General features: G+C 33.4%; 1 protein-coding gene across 1 annotated transcript; it reads left to right on the forward strand.

Annotated features, from left to right (window-relative positions):
• On the forward strand, window positions 9,857–16,647 carry LOC109333947 (zinc finger protein ZAT11-like). Its single transcript, XM_019569527.1, has 2 exons — window positions 9,857–10,449; window positions 16,368–16,647. Exons 1-2 carry the CDS (start codon window positions 9,956–9,958, stop codon window positions 16,645–16,647), a joined length of 774 nt encoding a protein of 257 aa, XP_019425072.1. The 5' UTR covers window positions 9,857–9,955.

Here is a 19,068-nt window from a genome sequence, read left to right on the forward strand (position 1 = left end):
ACTGTTTGCCATCTTCAAACTCCTTCTTTTGCTTCCGTCCCTTCCTTCTTTTCCAGTGCACACACACACATGTCCCTTCTTTGATTCACACATAATCAACCTTCACCAATGAGCTCTTGATACCACTGATAGCTTTTGTTCTTTGAAGAATGCAGTATGCACACCAAGTGCATATGCTTCAATTAGCAAGAAAGAAAGAAAGAATGATGCAGAGTGAAAAGAGAGAAGAATGAATGTTGGTTTAGAGAGGAGAAGAAGATAGGATAATGATTCAATGAATATACCTCAAATTGTATTAAAAGATCAATAGAATTCTTCACATCAATACAATACACAAAGCTTACTATTTATAGCTATTCATCCTAACTAACTTGCCAACTAACTAGCTATATTAGGAAACTTAACTAACTATTACACAAAGCTGAATTATCCTCCAATACACTGAAATTCAATGTAGCACATACATGTTGAATAAAGACCAAATAGTGTGGACCGTGGACTTGTGATCATATTCAGAATACTTATGTTAATTAAGTAGTTACAACAAACAAAGGTTGTTGTTTGGAAGGTGCTGATAATTCTTTGAAACCAATTTAAGTTTGAAGTAAATTGGTCAATTGACTCATTTGTAGATGTAAAACACAGTGGAGTATTAATTTTTGGATGAACGGTTATAATTTATCATTTCATTTTTAAAGTATACATCTCAACTCTAGACAAGTTAAACCTATACTTACAAGCATGTTTTGTCTTACAAGGTCTCCAATAAGTAGTGCAACAAATGAAATACTATATGGTTTTTAAGGACACTATTCTTGAGTTTGAGCATAAGTAAAGAGGATTACGATCATCTCCGGTACTGAAGAGTCCAATACTGAATGAGATATGATATATGGTGAAAAAATTTATTTAATAATCATAATTTCATGTTATTTTTCAATAAAAAAAATTTAGAAACAATTTCATCCTCATGTTTTAGAATTGGCCTCTCCGATACAGGTTGGGAGGTAAACTCATGTAAAGATGAGTAAAAAATGTTGAGTAGTTAAAGTGCATTAAAATCCCAACTCAATATTGTCTGTTTAGATTATTTTTTTCCATCGACCCCACACCACTAGGTTCCTTATTTTAAGTCATCAACTTCAGTTTAACAAAAAATCGAAAGTTAATTGCGTAACTTATAATATACCTTTTTAATTAAGAATAAGTTAATATCATGATGTTGCTATAAAATGATAATTAATTATGAAATGTCATTTAGCACTAAATTGAACAGTCTAGCTTCTCTTCCTTGTGGTTTGAAACTTAAAGAATTCGCTGCCAGTGTGGGGTTCCACTTTGTATACTATTTTCCCATCTGCGTCACTAACTACTTTGACTATTGACTGTTAATCAAATTTCATCCTTCACATTTTGAAAGCTTAATATATGCATTATTATTATTATAAAGATTTATATATAGTTATTATATTAGTCATCACTTATTTGTATTATTTTTTTGAAGAGTCAATGATAATTAAAGAATAATAGATAATAATAACAATATATAAAACTCTTACATTTTTTTTTATTTTTCTTAAATGTAACGCTATGGAAATGCGCACTTAATGTAAGATAACTACCATAGGTAAAGTGGGTAAATGGATATTGGTTTGAGTCCTCATAAATGACTGGGAAAATGCATAAACCCCCAAGAAAAAAGATCATTAGTCTTTTTTTTGTTAGGAAGAGAAAAATTACAAACTGATGTATTTTATTATGTACTAGATGGCTGCCTTAAAATAGGCAAAGTAAAGAGGTTACAATCAGTTTCACAAACTACATGCACAATTTCCTCTAAAGTGGAGGTAACTTGTTAAACTATTCATAAACTGAATATAATAAAATATCTAACATTCTCTCTCTTAAACTGAAAATTCTATTTTCAGTTTACTAACTCTGCTGCTGCAGCTTGCAAACACCTAACAAATTTCTCAAATTTTGGAACGAAGGTGCTTTGAGAGGTTTGGTAAAAATATCTGCCAATTGATCTTCACTTCTGCAGTACTTCAAGACGATTGTTCCATCATTGTTAAGGTCTCTCAAAAAATAGTACTTAACTTCAATATGTTTACTTCTTCCATGAAGTACAGGATTTTTGGAGAGTTTGATGGTTGAGGTATTATCACAATATATTGTAGTAGCCTTCTCTTGCTTGAAATGTAGTTCTTCAAGTATTTTCCTCAACCAAATGGCTTGACAAGCACAAGTTGAAGCAACAACAAACTCAGCTTCAGTACTTGATAATGTGGCTATAGGTTGCTTTTTAGATAACCATTAGACAACCCCTGTGCCAAGCATAAAGACATAGCATGAAGTACTTCTCCTATCATCTTGATCCCCTGCAAAGTCACTATCAGTGAAACCAATCAATTCTGATTTTTCACCATTCTTGAAAAATAGCCCAAGTTGTTTTGTTCCTTGAAGATAACGAAGAATTATTTTGGCAGCTAAGATATGCATTTCAGTTGGACTTTCCATTTATCTACTAATTAGGCTGACAAAATGCATTATGTCAGGCTTAGTAGAAGTTAAATACATCAAACTATCCACAATTTGCTTAAATAGTATGTTATCCACCTTTTTTCCTTCACAATCTTTGTTTAGCTTCAAGCCATACTCAGATGGAGTACTTACAGGATTGCAATCCTGCATCTGAAACTTGTTTAAGAGTTCTTGGACATACTTCTTTTGAGAAATAAAGTACCCATTAGTTGATTGCACTACTTCTATACCAAGAAAATAATACATCAAACCAAGATCAGTCATTTCAAACTCAATCATCATAGACTTTTTGAATTTTTCAAACATTACTAAATCATTTCCAGTAAATATAAGGTCATTAACATATAAGCAAACAATAAGTATTTTTCCTTCATATCCAACTTTAACAAAGAGTGTATGCTCACATGGGCATTTCTTAAATCCTTCTCTCAAAAAATAAGCCTATATTCGACTATACCAAGCCCTTGGAGCTTGTTTTAGTCCATAAAGTGCCTTCTTCAATTTATACACTTTATGTTCATTTCCAACTTTAATATAGCCAGGGGGTTGATCAACAAATACCTGCTCATCCAAAGTTCCATGAAGGAATGCTGATTTAACATTCATTTGATAGGTAGGCCATGAGTTTTGAGTTGCCATGGCAATCACTAATTTGATGGTATCATGTCTTGCAATTGGAGTATACACCTCTTTATAGTCAACACCATATTCTTGCTTATATCCTTTTCCCACCAATCTTGCCTTGTACTTGTCAGCTTCACCATCTTCTTTTCTTTTAGTTTTGAAAAGCCATTTTACACCAACAATTTTCTGCCCATCTGGAAGATCAACAAGCTCTCATGTATGATTTCTTTCTATGGCTTCAATTTCTTCATCCATTGCCTTTTGCTATTTTGCTTCCTTGGCAACATTCTCAAATGTTGTAGGATCACAATATGAAAATAATGCAAAATGAGTAACAGGATCATCAATTTGATTAATTCCAGTTACCTCAAAATCTTCCATCCAAGATGGCCTCTTTCGAATGCGACTTCTAGGAGGTTCAACATATGCATTTGTTGAAGTTTCTACTCTTGTTGGTGTTGCAATTTTTTCTTCTCCTCCATATTCAACTTGTGAATTATTTGTACAAGGCTGCTGCCCATTTTCTTGTTCCTCTTTAGGGATGGCAAAAAAACTCGTACATGTGGGTACCCGCGGGTAAAACCCGTACGGGCACGGGTACGGATCACAAACGGGTTTTTAAAAATACTCGTAGTACAAATGGGCGGGTACGGGTATTATGGTACCCGTACCCGTGGGTACCCGTTATTTATATGATTAATATATTATATTTAATTAAAATAAAAAATACATTATTCTAACATTTATTACACAATGTATATTTTTTCCTTTTACTTTGTTTACATATTTTATTGAGTTTGGTGGTGAAACACCCTATAAATATTATTACATGTGTAGAAACACACATATTTTACAAAGAAAATATATATTTTTTGTTAAAAAATGAGAACAAAAAATCACACAGATGGAAACCACCAATAAATTTAGCATTTTTGCCAAATATTCAATCAAAAGATACAAAAATAATTAAGTTTCATCTTATTTGAAACACAATAGAAAGTAAAAATATTAAAAATTAACATACTTTTTGAGATAAAATATATCTCTAATCAAACTTAGGCACACAAAAAGAAGTCTGAATACACATTATTGTCCAATCTAGAGTTCAGTTTTAAATTGTGGTTAAAGTGACAGTGTTTGCCACAATTGTGGAAAATTGTGAGAAAATTAGCTTATGCAATCACAATCGTACCAATATGAGGGTTCTAATCACAAGGTTTGAACATGAAAAAGCTAACTACGCACCTGAAAAAAGAAGAAAAGCCCCTATTCTGGTCAAATGCATTTGTTTGTTGTACTTGTATAATAAATAGTATTTGTCAACGCACGCAGTCCATCACGAAGCATTTGACGGTGAAATAAAATAATCATCAGGTTATAAAGTATTACATTATGAGTTATGAAAACAACAAATGGTCTGCGCATCCAAAAAAGAATTAAGATGCATGGTTCACAAGTTGAATAATAAGTTATTCATTACTTTAATTTATAGTAATATAATACTAGAGAATTCAGCACTTCCATGTTTCAAAAAAGAACAACTAACTTAAATAGGAATCCAAATCACCTATACTAAAAAATTTATATGTCTCTATATCAATTTAATAGAATTTTATCGAGTAATTAATAACACACATCATTTTATTTCTTATTAATTGTCATACTAATGTATTTACATATTTGACAAAATATTATTAGATTGATAAAGAGAAATAAAAAACTTTGGATATAAAATATTTGAACTCCTTGACGTAGGGTTAGTTGGTTGCCTCATATGACTAGCTCACTTGGTAGCTCGCCAAAAAACATCAACAAAAGTAGCTCCTACCCGGCTCTGACTTGTAATCAATTTGAATATACATTATTTTAGTGGTTTGTATCTTATCAAAGCAATCAAGAGGACATGAGTTTAGAGTATAACTATTTTTGGCTTTGAGATTCTTTAAAAAATACCAATTTCAAGAAAACATTAGATTCCATATAAGATTTATCTATTAAAAAACACTTTGGCATATGATTGTATCTAGCTTGTAATTTTTGACTTAGTGAATAAGTTACTAGAAGTCTCCCCTTACCAAAAATTTGATAATGTTACTTTTCAATAATCCGCATTTCAATTTTAGGCTTCAATTTTTTTTAAATTATAGTAGTTATTATGGGTGAGCAGGACTCGACTCGACTCACTCACCTAACATTGTCCGATCGTGATCGAACTCGAATATGGTCGAGTCTTATAGGATCTATGGTTGAGTTTGAGTTTAAAAATTAGATTGATCAATATTTAGGGTTGGGTAGGGACAAACATGACTCAGCCCAGACTCATCCCATTGTTACATACTCTTCATGTTTGCATGTGTTTATATTTAATTATGTATAGAAAATGTCATCTTTTGGTTGAAAGTATCATTCATTATCTAATTTTTTAAGCATATGTATATGATTAACAATATATAGACACATATCATTTCATATGTTAAATTACATATTCGTAATAATAAATAATATTGAGAAGACTTTATCTAAAAGAGTGTACATGATATTTAACTAAGTCTAGGGTTGAGTTAGGGTTCGAATGATGAATCAGCTGATATTTAGGGTCGGGTAAGTAACATGCCCTACCCAGTCCAACTCAACCCATGTTCACCCCCAGTAGTTACCCCAACTAAAAAATATATAATTTTTATTATCTCACCTTATCTCCAAATTAATAAAAATATTACATATCCAATTATAAATAAAATATTAAAATAAATGACTGAAAATTTTGATTTTAAATTTTTTATGTATTTAATTACTTTGATTAATAATTATTTAATTAATAAATAATTAAATAAAAAAATATTGTATGTATTTTTTTAATCATTTTTCAAATTTTAGCTAGTTACAAAATTTATCTAACATCTCTAATGTAATAAGCTATTTCAAATTTTCCAACTATTTTCACAGCAGTATTGCCAATCAAATTCCTTTAAAATATTCTGATTAAATCCAAAAGCTTTGTCAGATACACTCAAATTTATGATAACTATAATAGTGAAATACTGATGAAAAAAATTAAAACTCCCACTTTTTCATATATTTTAATAATTGATTCTAGAAAGGGAGCCTCCATATGACCAGTTTATTTAAATCAAAATAATTCCTTGACTTTGTTTCTAAAAGCGGCTTATAATTATATAAACCTCCATATCCAAGTGCAACCCACCAAGCGCAACTCATTCTCAATTTTCTTTCACTCACCCCATCAAAGATATCACATCTCATTTCTCAAATTCTCTTACATACTTCAATTCTTTAATTACATCACATATATATTGTGTTACATAAATTGTACTTACGTGGCCATGAAGAGACAAAGAGATATTGAAGTATTAGAGAGCATAGATTTGGCTAATTGTGTCATGCTTCTAACTCATCCCCAACCACATAACCCTGTGGAATTTGAGTGCAAGACATGCAACAGAAAATTCTCATCTTTCCAAGCACTAGGTGGCCACATGACTAGTCACAAGAGGCCAAAACTTGAGGCTGAAGAAACAATAGCACAAGCTAAAACTCTTACTCTAACCTTAGGGCACAAACCAAAATTTCACAAGTGTTCCATTTGTGGACAAGAATTCTCTCTAGGACAAGCACTTGGAGGCCACATGAAAAGGCATAGAGGTGCCATCAATGAAGATGTTTCTTCAATAAAAAAGGTTGTTGTTGCAAAAGTAGCCCTTGGCAACATTCTCAAATGTTGTAGGATCACAATATGAAAATAATGCAAAATGAGTAACAGGATCATCAATTTGATTAATTCCAGTTACCTCAAAATCTTCCATCCAAGATGGCCTCTTTCGAATGCGACTTCTAGGAGGTTCAACATATGCATTTGTTGAAGTTTCTACTCTTGTTGGTGTTGCAATTTTTTCTTCTCCTCCATATTCAACTTGTGAATTATTTGTACAAGGCTGCTGCCCATTTTCTTGTTCCTCTTTAGGGATGGCAAAAAAACTCGTACATGTGGGTACCCGCGGGTAAAACCCGTACGGGCACGGGTACGGATCACAAACGGGTTTTTAAAAATACTCGTAGTACAAATGGGCGGGTACGGGTATTATGGTACCCGTACCCGTGGGTACCCGTTATTTATATGATTAATATATTATATTTAATTAAAATAAAAAATACATTATTCTAACATTTATTACACAATGTATATTTTTTCCTTTTACTTTGTTTACATATTTTATTGAGTTTGGTGGTGAAACACCCTATAAATATTATTACATGTGTAGAAACACACATATTTTACAAAGAAAATATATATTTTTTGTTAAAAAATGAGAACAAAAAATCACACAGATGGAAACCACCAATAAATTTAGCATTTTTGCCAAATATTCAATCAAAAGATACAAAAATAATTAAGTTTCATCTTATTTGAAACACAATAGAAAGTAAAAATATTAAAAATTAACATACTTTTTGAGATAAAATATATCTCTAATCAAACTTAGGCACACAAAAAGAAGTCTGAATACACATTATTGTCCAATCTAGAGTTCAGTTTTAAATTGTGGTTAAAGTGACAGTGTTTGCCACAATTGTGGAAAATTGTGAGAAAATTAGCTTATGCAATCACAATCGTACCAATATGAGGGTTCTAATCACAAGGTTTGAACATGAAAAAGCTAACTACGCACCTGAAAAAAGAAGAAAAGCCCCTATTCTGGTCAAATGCATTTGTTTGTTGTACTTGTATAATAAATAGTATTTGTCAACGCACGCAGTCCATCACGAAGCATTTGACGGTGAAATAAAATAATCATCAGGTTATAAAGTATTACATTATGAGTTATGAAAACAACAAATGGTCTGCGCATCCAAAAAAGAATTAAGATGCATGGTTCACAAGTTGAATAATAAGTTATTCATTACTTTAATTTATAGTAATATAATACTAGAGAATTCAGCACTTCCATGTTTCAAAAAAGAACAACTAACTTAAATAGGAATCCAAATCACCTATACTAAAAAATTTATATGTCTCTATATCAATTTAATAGAATTTTATCGAGTAATTAATAACACACATCATTTTATTTCTTATTAATTGTCATACTAATGTATTTACATATTTGACAAAATATTATTAGATTGATAAAGAGAAATAAAAAACTTTGGATATAAAATATTTGAACTCCTTGACGTAGGGTTAGTTGGTTGCCTCATATGACTAGCTCACTTGGTAGCTCGCCAAAAAACATCAACAAAAGTAGCTCCTACCCGGCTCTGACTTGTAATCAATTTGAATATACATTATTTTAGTGGTTTGTATCTTATCAAAGCAATCAAGAGGACATGAGTTTAGAGTATAACTATTTTTGGCTTTGAGATTCTTTAAAAAATACCAATTTCAAGAAAACATTAGATTCCATATAAGATTTATCTATTAAAAAACACTTTGGCATATGATTGTATCTAGCTTGTAATTTTTGACTTAGTGAATAAGTTACTAGAAGTCTCCCCTTACCAAAAATTTGATAATGTTACTTTTCAATAATCCGCATTTCAATTTTAGGCTTCAATTTTTTTTAAATTATAGTAGTTATTATGGGTGAGCAGGACTCGACTCGACTCACTCACCTAACATTGTCCGATCGTGATCGAACTCGAATATGGTCGAGTCTTATAGGATCTATGGTTGAGTTTGAGTTTAAAAATTAGATTGATCAATATTTAGGGTTGGGTAGGGACAAACATGACTCAGCCCAGACTCATCCCATTGTTACATACTCTTCATGTTTGCATGTGTTTATATTTAATTATGTATAGAAAATGTCATCTTTTGGTTGAAAGTATCATTCATTATCTAATTTTTTAAGCATATGTATATGATTAACAATATATAGACACATATCATTTCATATGTTAAATTACATATTCGTAATAATAAATAATATTGAGAAGACTTTATCTAAAAGAGTGTACATGATATTTAACTAAGTCTAGGGTTGAGTTAGGGTTCGAATGATGAATCAGCTGATATTTAGGGTCGGGTAAGTAACATGCCCTACCCAGTCCAACTCAACCCATGTTCACCCCCAGTAGTTACCCCAACTAAAAAATATATAATTTTTATTATCTCACCTTATCTCCAAATTAATAAAAATATTACATATCCAATTATAAATAAAATATTAAAATAAATGACTGAAAATTTTGATTTTAAATTTTTTATGTATTTAATTACTTTGATTAATAATTATTTAATTAATAAATAATTAAATAAAAAAATATTGTATGTATTTTTTTAATCATTTTTCAAATTTTAGCTAGTTACAAAATTTATCTAACATCTCTAATGTAATAAGCTATTTCAAATTTTCCAACTATTTTCACAGCAGTATTGCCAATCAAATTCCTTTAAAATATTCTGATTAAATCCAAAAGCTTTGTCAGATACACTCAAATTTATGATAACTATAATAGTGAAATACTGATGAAAAAAATTAAAACTCCCACTTTTTCATATATTTTAATAATTGATTCTAGAAAGGGAGCCTCCATATGACCAGTTTATTTAAATCAAAATAATTCCTTGACTTTGTTTCTAAAAGCGGCTTATAATTATATAAACCTCCATATCCAAGTGCAACCCACCAAGCGCAACTCATTCTCAATTTTCTTTCACTCACCCCATCAAAGATATCACATCTCATTTCTCAAATTCTCTTACATACTTCAATTCTTTAATTACATCACATATATATTGTGTTACATAAATTGTACTTACGTGGCCATGAAGAGACAAAGAGATATTGAAGTATTAGAGAGCATAGATTTGGCTAATTGTGTCATGCTTCTAACTCATCCCCAACCACATAACCCTGTGGAATTTGAGTGCAAGACATGCAACAGAAAATTCTCATCTTTCCAAGCACTAGGTGGCCACATGACTAGTCACAAGAGGCCAAAACTTGAGGCTGAAGAAACAATAGCACAAGCTAAAACTCTTACTCTAACCTTAGGGCACAAACCAAAATTTCACAAGTGTTCCATTTGTGGACAAGAATTCTCTCTAGGACAAGCACTTGGAGGCCACATGAAAAGGCATAGAGGTGCCATCAATGAAGATGTTTCTTCAATAAAAAAGGTTGTTGTTGCAAAAGTAGCACCAGTTTTGAAAAGATCAAATAGCATAAGGGTTATGTGGTTGGACTTGAACTTTACACCGCTAGAGAATGACTTGAATTTATTGTTTGGAAAGATGACACCTAAAGTGCATGCCTTCTTATGATGTGATATATTCTTGTTGTTACATAACTTCTCTTATGTAATCATTGATTTGTATTTGACCATTCCTGTTCTTTTCATTTGAAATTGTGAATTGTATTCTTTCAATTTTGTAACTTGAATTGTTCTTCTTCTTTGTTTGCCTTCTTCTTCTTTTAACTTAAATTGTTCTTTTAACTTAAATTGTTCTTCTTCTTTTCTTTCCATGGACGAAACAATAATAACAATATTAAATATGGTTAATTAATAATGGGTCTTCATGACTTGACTCAGATAAGTGGAACTAACCAATATAATGTTGGTCTAGTTATACGCCATTAGATATTCGAGATGACTAAAAAGTCAAAAAATGGTTTTTGAGAATGGCATTTGTTGTGATAGGCAATCGCCCATTTCAAAAGAGATTAATTCCTTAACCACCAAAAAGGGTGAGAAAAAAATAATCTAACAAATGGGACTTCTGGATACTAAGGTTCTCAGCAAAAGAAAAAAAAATGTAAGGTTGAATTTCTATGATTTAATTGTTGTCTTCCAAAATATTATCATTATTCGGAAGAAGCAAGCAATCAAATAGTAAAGAGTATAGAGAAAAGAGAATAACACAAGAGATTTGGTAATGAAGTTCAGCCAATTGTGCCTACATCCCCATGAGCGTTGAGAGGCTACCACTATGTATTATTAGAGAATAAGGATTTATGTTTGATTATTTTTCTCCTTATTATATTAGGTTTACATAACATAAATATATAGTCCTCTACCTCAACCCTTTTACATCAGCTCAAGCCCATAACTTGTATTGTTGTTATCTAGAGATATGAGTCATTGCACAACAATCTCCACATTGGTGAATATCATAAATGTTCATCTTCCGCCATTGGGTTGGGGGCACTCTATAGTTTAGCATTAGTGAATGTTCAGCAAGCTCAAGCAATGTCTGACCTTGTCCACGGTAACCGACTTGGTTAACATATCAACTGCCTTTTATGAAGTGTGAACCTTCTGCAATAGTATCTGCCCACAAGCTACCAACTTCACGATCTTACGAAATCTCGCATCAATATATTTGGTCCTAGCATGATACACCTAGTTCTTTGCCAAGAAGATAACATTCTAATTGTCACAATGCAGCGAAACTCCACCTTGCTCAATGCCTAACTCATTTACCAGCCCCATAAGCCACAGGGCTTCCTTAGAAGCTTCAACAACTGCCATGTACTCTACTTCAGTTGTTGATATAGCAACAACAAACTGAACTGATGATCTCCATATAATTGGTCCACCTGCCAAACCCGTTGTGGACCTTCTATCATCCAAGTCTCATGCATAGTCCGAATCAACATAACCAATAACTGAAGGCTTACTCTGCTGGCTGTCAAACATGATACCAAGACATGTAGTCCCCTTCGAATATCTGAAAATCCATTTGACTGCTTATCAATGTTGATTCCCTGGTTTCTACATGTACTTGCAAAATTGACTAACTGCTTGTGTCAAGTCCGGTCTAGTACAAACCATAATATACATCAAGCAACCCACTATACTGGCATATGGAACCTTTGACATGTAATTCTTCTCTCCATCTGTCTTTGGATACTAATCTAGGGAAAGCTTAAAGTGATTTGTCAATGAAGTGCTCACTACTTTAGCATTGCTCATATTAAATCTCTCTAAGATCTTTTCAACATAGCTTTGTTGGGAGAATCATAGTTTTCTAGCTCCCTTATCCCTATGAATCTTCATCCCAAGAATCTTCCTAGCAGCCCCTAAATCTTTCATGTCAAACTCCTTACCTAGCATGACTTTCAGCTCATTGATATCACTCAAATGATTAGCAGCAATCAACATATCATCAACATAAAGTAGCAGAAAAATAAAAGAACCATCATCAACGCTTCTTACATAAACACAACAATCATACTCACAACGCTTGTAACAAAGCTTCAACATATAAGTGTCAAACTGCTTGTACCGCTGTTTGGGAGACGACTTCAACCAATATAGAGACTTCTTCAACTTAAAAACCAAGTGACTCTATTCAGCTGCACTGAACCCTTCTGGTTGTGTCATGTAAATTTTCTCCTCTAATTCACCATGGAGAAAAGCAATCTTCACATCCATCTGTTTTAAGTGCATATCCCGGCTGGCTACCAAGACAAGCATTATCCTGATAGAAGTATGTCTCACGACTGAGGAGAAAATCTCATTGTAGTCGATCCCCTTCTACTGTGAATATCATTTTGCTACAAGACGAGCCTTGAACTTTTCCCCTTCTTTTTCTGATACTGTTGGCTTCCTCTTGTACACCCACTTGTACCCAACTACACGATTGTCTGAGGTAATGACACAAGCTCCGAAGTTTGGTTCTTCTTTAGAGACTTCATCTCCGCCATCATGGCACCCATCCATTGTTCTTTCTCACGACTGTTTATAGCCTCTTGAAAGCTACATGGATCTCCTGAACTGATATGGAGAGCAACTGAAGCCATATCCTCAAAGCCATATCTCTCTAGAGGTTTGATAGGACGCTTATCCTTGTCTCTAGCAAGTAGATAGTCCTGCACACCTAAACTCTCCGCCTTAGAATCATCATGTTCTTGACTTGAACTAGTGCATGGTTCCTTGCCTTTATTTACCTGAACTGTTTCATTGCTCACAGGAATCATATTGGATCCTAAAATCTCTCCATTTGGCATAGGCACCTCTTTCAAAACTAATTGTTTCAACATGAAATCTTTATCAGACACTGCATCTCTGCTCAACACCACCTTTCTAGAAACTGGATCCCGGAACTTGAACCCCTTCACACCTTTGGTATATCCAATGAAGATACACCTCTTTGACTTGGGATCAAGTTTAGATCGTTCATCACTAGGTACATGTACATAAGCAGGACAACCAAATATGTGTAACATATTATAATTGATTGGGTTACATGTCCATATTTCTTTTACAACTTTACCATCCAATGAAGCCCTTGGTGATCTATTGATGACAAAGCATGCCATACTAAGTGTCTCTGCCCAAAATCCTTTAGAAAGTCCAGCATTCAGTCTCACACATATGGCTCTCTCTGTAAGAGTTCTATTTATCATCTCTACAATACCATTCTACCGAGGAGTCTTTTTCACTACAAAGTGCCTTTGAATACCATGTTCCTCATAGAATTTCTGAAATTGTGAGTCTTTGTACTCTATACCATTGTCTGACCTCAGGTATTTGATTTTTCTAACAATTTGGTTCTCTACCTTTGTCTTCCAAACCTTGAATTTGGCAAAGACTTTTGACTTATGCTTTAGAAAATATACCCAGACCTTGCAAGAAAAGTCATCAACGAAGGTAAAAAAATACCTAGAACCTCCTATGGATGTTTCATGAGTGGGCCTCCATACATCAGTGTGGACATAGTCTAGAATACTTCGAGTTCTGTGTTGGTCAGCCTTGAAACTAACTCGTGTCTATTTCCCAAGCACACAATACTTGCACAAATCTAGATTGCATTTGTTGACTCCCCTCGACAGTCCTCTTTTGCATAGTTCTGTCATGTCACGACACCAATATGACTCAAACGCGTGTGTCATAATTTTGTAGCACCAGGGTCTGAATCTATTGAAATCTATTCAACAACTCTAGTAACTCTACATACAATTGTTCTCCCTAACAACTTATAAGTGTTCCCAATAGTCCTCTTACCCTTCATCACAGTCAGAGCATCTTTGCATACTCGAAGAATATCACTGTCCTCATCAGCTCCATAGCTAATTCCTTTGGCCGGCAATGTCCCCAAAGAAACCAAATTCTTCTTCAAATCTGGTATGTGCCTAACCTCACATAACATCTTCACTACACCATCATCCATCACAATTCTAATTTCTCCTATACCAATAATTCTACATCCTTTATTATTTCCGAGATACACGAAATCAAAATTGCTTGCCATGTATGTGGTGAACCATTCTCTATTTGGTGTCTTATGGTGGGAATAACCAGTGTCAAGTATCCACTCATCTGTACTATAATTTGATGATACAAATAGTATATCAGCTTCACTATCGTAACTAGAGTCATCTTTCTATGCAACATTGGAAGATGTAGATACTTCATCTTTCCCCACCGGCTTATTAGGACTCCATTCATTAGGACAATCTTTTCTATAATACCGAGTCTGTTTGTACTTATAGAACTCTATTGGTGTTCTGCCCCTGGAATTTGGTCTTATCTCTTTAACATGACCTCCTATGCCTTGTCTTGTCCACACGTTTGGCTCCCTTTCAAATACAGACCATCACCCTGAGACCTTTCACCTACATTCTGACTTCTTTGAGTGTGGGGTAGAAGTGCAAATGTGATCTCATCCAATTTAATTGAGTCTTTCCCGTACGTCAATATTGTCACCAAGCGCTCATAGGAATTTGGCAAAGAACACAATAATATTATTGATTTGTCCTCATCATCAACCTTCATATCAAGTTTATGCAAGTCATTGATCACTTGATTAAAATTGTTGAAATGTTGTTGCAAATCAGCACCTTCCTACATCTTCAGGCCATAGAGTCTCTGTTTCAAATACAACTTATTTGTTAGAGACTTGGACATGAACCGCTTCTCTAATGTCTCTCATACCTCTGTTGGTGATGTCAGATCCATAACATGATACATCACCTCATATGATAGACAGAGCTATATAGTTCCTACAGCGTTCTCCTTTAACTCTTACTAATCCAGTTGGTCCAAACCATTTGGTTTACTCTCACGCAACACCTTTGATAGACCTTGTTGAGCCAACATATCTTTAACCCTCCTTTGCCATAATCCGAAATTAACAGTTCCATCGAACTTCCTCACCTCGAATTTGGCACCTGGGTTAAGAATCATCTGATACCAATTGTTGGGAACAAGCGAACAATCACATAGTAAAGAACATGGAGAAAAGAGAATAACACAAGAGATTTGGTAGCGAGGTTCCGCCAATTTTGTCTACGTCTTCGGGAGCGTTGAGAGGCTACCACTATGTATTATTATAGAATAAGGATTTGTGTTTGACTATTCTTCTCCTTGTTACATTAGGTTTACATAACATAAATATATATTCATCTACCCCAACCCCTTTACATCAGCCCAAGCCCATAACTTGTATTGTTGTTATCTAGAGATATGAGTCATTTGCACAATAATAAAGTGGAGAGAACTACTAGCTACAAAGAAAAAGATTACTTTTTGACTTCCTAAAACCGGCAAACTAATGAAGGTATGAGAAAAAAAAAAAAAACAAAAGTATCCTTCAGGCGTTCAAGACTTGAATATTGTTGTGAAATGGCTCATATCTCTAGATAACAGCAATACAAGTTATGGACTCGGGCTGGCGATGTAAAGGGGTTAGGATAGAGGGTTATATATTTATGTTATGTAAAGCTAATGTAACTAGGAGAAGAGTAGTCAAAACACAAACCCTTATTCTCTAACAATACATTGTGGTAGCCTCTTAACGCTCTCTAGGAGTAGACACAATTGGCCAAAACTCGTTACCAAATCCCTTGTTATTCTCTTTTCTCTATAATCTTTTATAATCTGATAGATTGCTTGTTTCCAACAATTGGCATCAGATGCCTCTTAACTCAGGTACCAAATTCGAGGTGGGGAAGTTCGATGGGACTTGTAATTATGGATTGTGGCAAAGGAGGATGAAGGATGTGTTGGCTCAACAAGGTCTATCAAAGGCGCGGCATGAGAATAAACTAGATGGTTTAGATCAACTGGATTGGGAATAGGTGAAGGAGAAGGCTACATGAACCACACAGTTCTATCTATCAGATGAGGTGATGTATCATGTTACGGATTTGACGTCACCAACAGGGGTATGGGAGACAATAGAGAATCGGTTTATGTTTAAGTCTCTAACAAATAAGCTGTATTTGAAACAGAAAATTTTCATCTTTTCAAGCACTAAGTGGCCACATGACTAGTCACGAGAGGCCAAAACTTGAGGCTGAAGAAACAATAGCACAAGCTAAAACTCTTACTCTAAGCTTAGGGCACAAACCAAAATTTCACAAGTTCTCCATTTGTGGACAAGAATTCTCTCTAGGACAAGCACTTGGAGGCCACATGAAAAGGCATAGAGGTACCATCAATGAAGATGTTTCTTCAATAAAAAAAGGTTGTTGCTGCAAAAGTAGTACCAGTTTTGAAAAGATCAAATAGCATAAGGGTTATGTGGTTGGACTTGAACTTTACACCGCTAGAGAATGATTTGAATTTATTGTTACCTAAAGTTCATGCCTTCTGATGATGAAATATTCTTTGTTGTCACATAACTTCTCTTATTTAATCACTGATTTGTATTTGAACATTCCTGTTCTTTTCATTTGAAATTGTGAATTGTACTCTTTCAATTTTTTTAACTTCATAATTGTTCTTTTTTTTTTGTTGCCTTCTGCGTTAATGGTGTTGCTTCTCTATACATGGATGAATTTCTATTATTTAGGGAAAAAAAAGGTAAGGTTGAACTTCTATGATTTACCTGTTGTCTTCGGGGGAAATATTATCATGTGTAGAGAACTACTAGCTACGACAAAAAGGTTAACTTTTTGACTTTCTAATTACCCGCAAACTAATGAAGGTAAGAGAAACAATAGGTATCCTTCAGCCATTGAAGACATTATGTCAGATTTGTCGTTCAATGGTTCTTATTTTAGATGTATAATAGCACTTTTGGGCGCTTTCTTTTTTACCATAGTAGTATATGGTCATCATTACCAGTGTTTCACAAATGTTGTTGTATTGATCATATACCACATTGCAACACACAAAAAGTGTTGTCATATAGTACACCAATACAATAGTGCATCGTCCACAAAGCGATGTCATATATTCTTATATAAATAGCGCATTTTATAGGTCTTATTAATAGCGCTTATTGTTGCGTTGTTGACGTTTATATGTTTAACAGCGCAGTATCAAAAGAGCGTTGTTGTATCATTAATAAATTTTCTCAAACAACACCTTAGTACAACAACACTTTTTATAGAAAGTGTTGTTGTAGTTATCATTTACAACAACGCATGCTAGGGCTTCCCCTAGAATTCATTGTTGATTTATATAAATTAATACATGCATATACATTTATTAGCATAACAAACATTCTCAACAGCACAAACATTTATACATTCTGAACAAAACAAACATATTAATACATGTCAGAAATTTATTTTATTAAACATCAATACAATACAAAATACAAACAATGAATATCATGTCAATTATGTTTTGATAGAATACATAATTACAAATAAAAAAATTACACAAATTACAAAGAAATTAAACAATACTATACAAATTACAAACAATTAAAATTAAGCTATAATTATACAAAGAGTATTTGCATCTACTTTTTCCTTTTCTTTGATTGTTTTTGTCTTGTAGGATCATCCTTGTTTGAAGGAGCATATTGATTTACCCAATGCCCTTCATTCAAATCATCTCTTGTATATAAATCATTATCTGCAGTTAGTCCGTCTCACACGACTGATATGTCCCAAAAAAGGATCATCTTCATCAATATCTTCACATTCTTGGTCACCAATATTATTGACGATTATTTTGTTAGTTAAAAGAAAAATGGACCATTTCATATCAGTTGGATCACTAACATAGAATACTTATTGAGCTTGTGATGCTAGAATAAATGACTCATCTTTATATCTTGACCTATTAAGATCCACTTGCATGAACCATATCTCATCAACTTGGAAGCCATTGTTATTATCAACTCATATACAATAAAAAATTGGTATCTGAAACATTGTGTAATTCAATTATCATATGCGTTCAATCACTCCAAAGTATGACATGTTCGCATATATTAGGTTTCTATATTTTGCACTTGACATGTATAAGGTTCGAGCAACAAGAGTCACACCACTATTTTCCATTTTACTTTGATCATCTTGTTTTTTCGTATAAAATGTGAACCCACTAATTAGGTAACCAGTGTAGGATAAGACATGAAGGCTTGGACCATTGGCTAACCATTTCAGTCTTTCGAAAATCGAATGTGCATTTATATTCAACTCCTCATCAATGTGATTTTTTAGCCACTTTATGAAACATCGATTATGCTCTTTGGAAATCCAATTATCATTCTTACTTGGGTAACACTTTCTTAGCATCTCCTTGTGTGTTTCAACATATGGCTCAACCTCGTCGGCATTATGTAAAACTTATAAGTGCGCTTGCTCCAATTTGGTTCTAGTTATAGTCAATATTTCATTCCCTGTAATACCTTCACCAAATGTTTTTTTTTTTGCATATCGAGGCTTTGGAATGCTCATGAAATCACCATAGGTAAAGTATCTGTTACAAAAATCAAGAGCTTCTTCAACAATATATCGCTCGACGATACAACCCTCTGGTCTTGATCGGTTCTTCATATACCCTTTTAATGTCTTCATATAACACTCAAAGGGGTACATCCATCTCTATCCGGTACAAAAATCAAGAGCTTCTTCAACAACATGTCTCTTGAACAAGATGAATGCTTAGATGAACCATTATGTCAAAAAAATAAGGTGGGAAATACATTTCAAGCGCACACAAAGTCAAAATAATTTGTCTTTGCAATGC

Source organism: Lupinus angustifolius, chromosome LG19 (assembly GCF_001865875.1).
Source record: "Lupinus angustifolius cultivar Tanjil chromosome LG19, LupAngTanjil_v1.0, whole genome shotgun sequence".
In the NCBI taxonomy this organism is placed as follows: domain Eukaryota; kingdom Viridiplantae; phylum Streptophyta; class Magnoliopsida; order Fabales; family Fabaceae; genus Lupinus; species Lupinus angustifolius.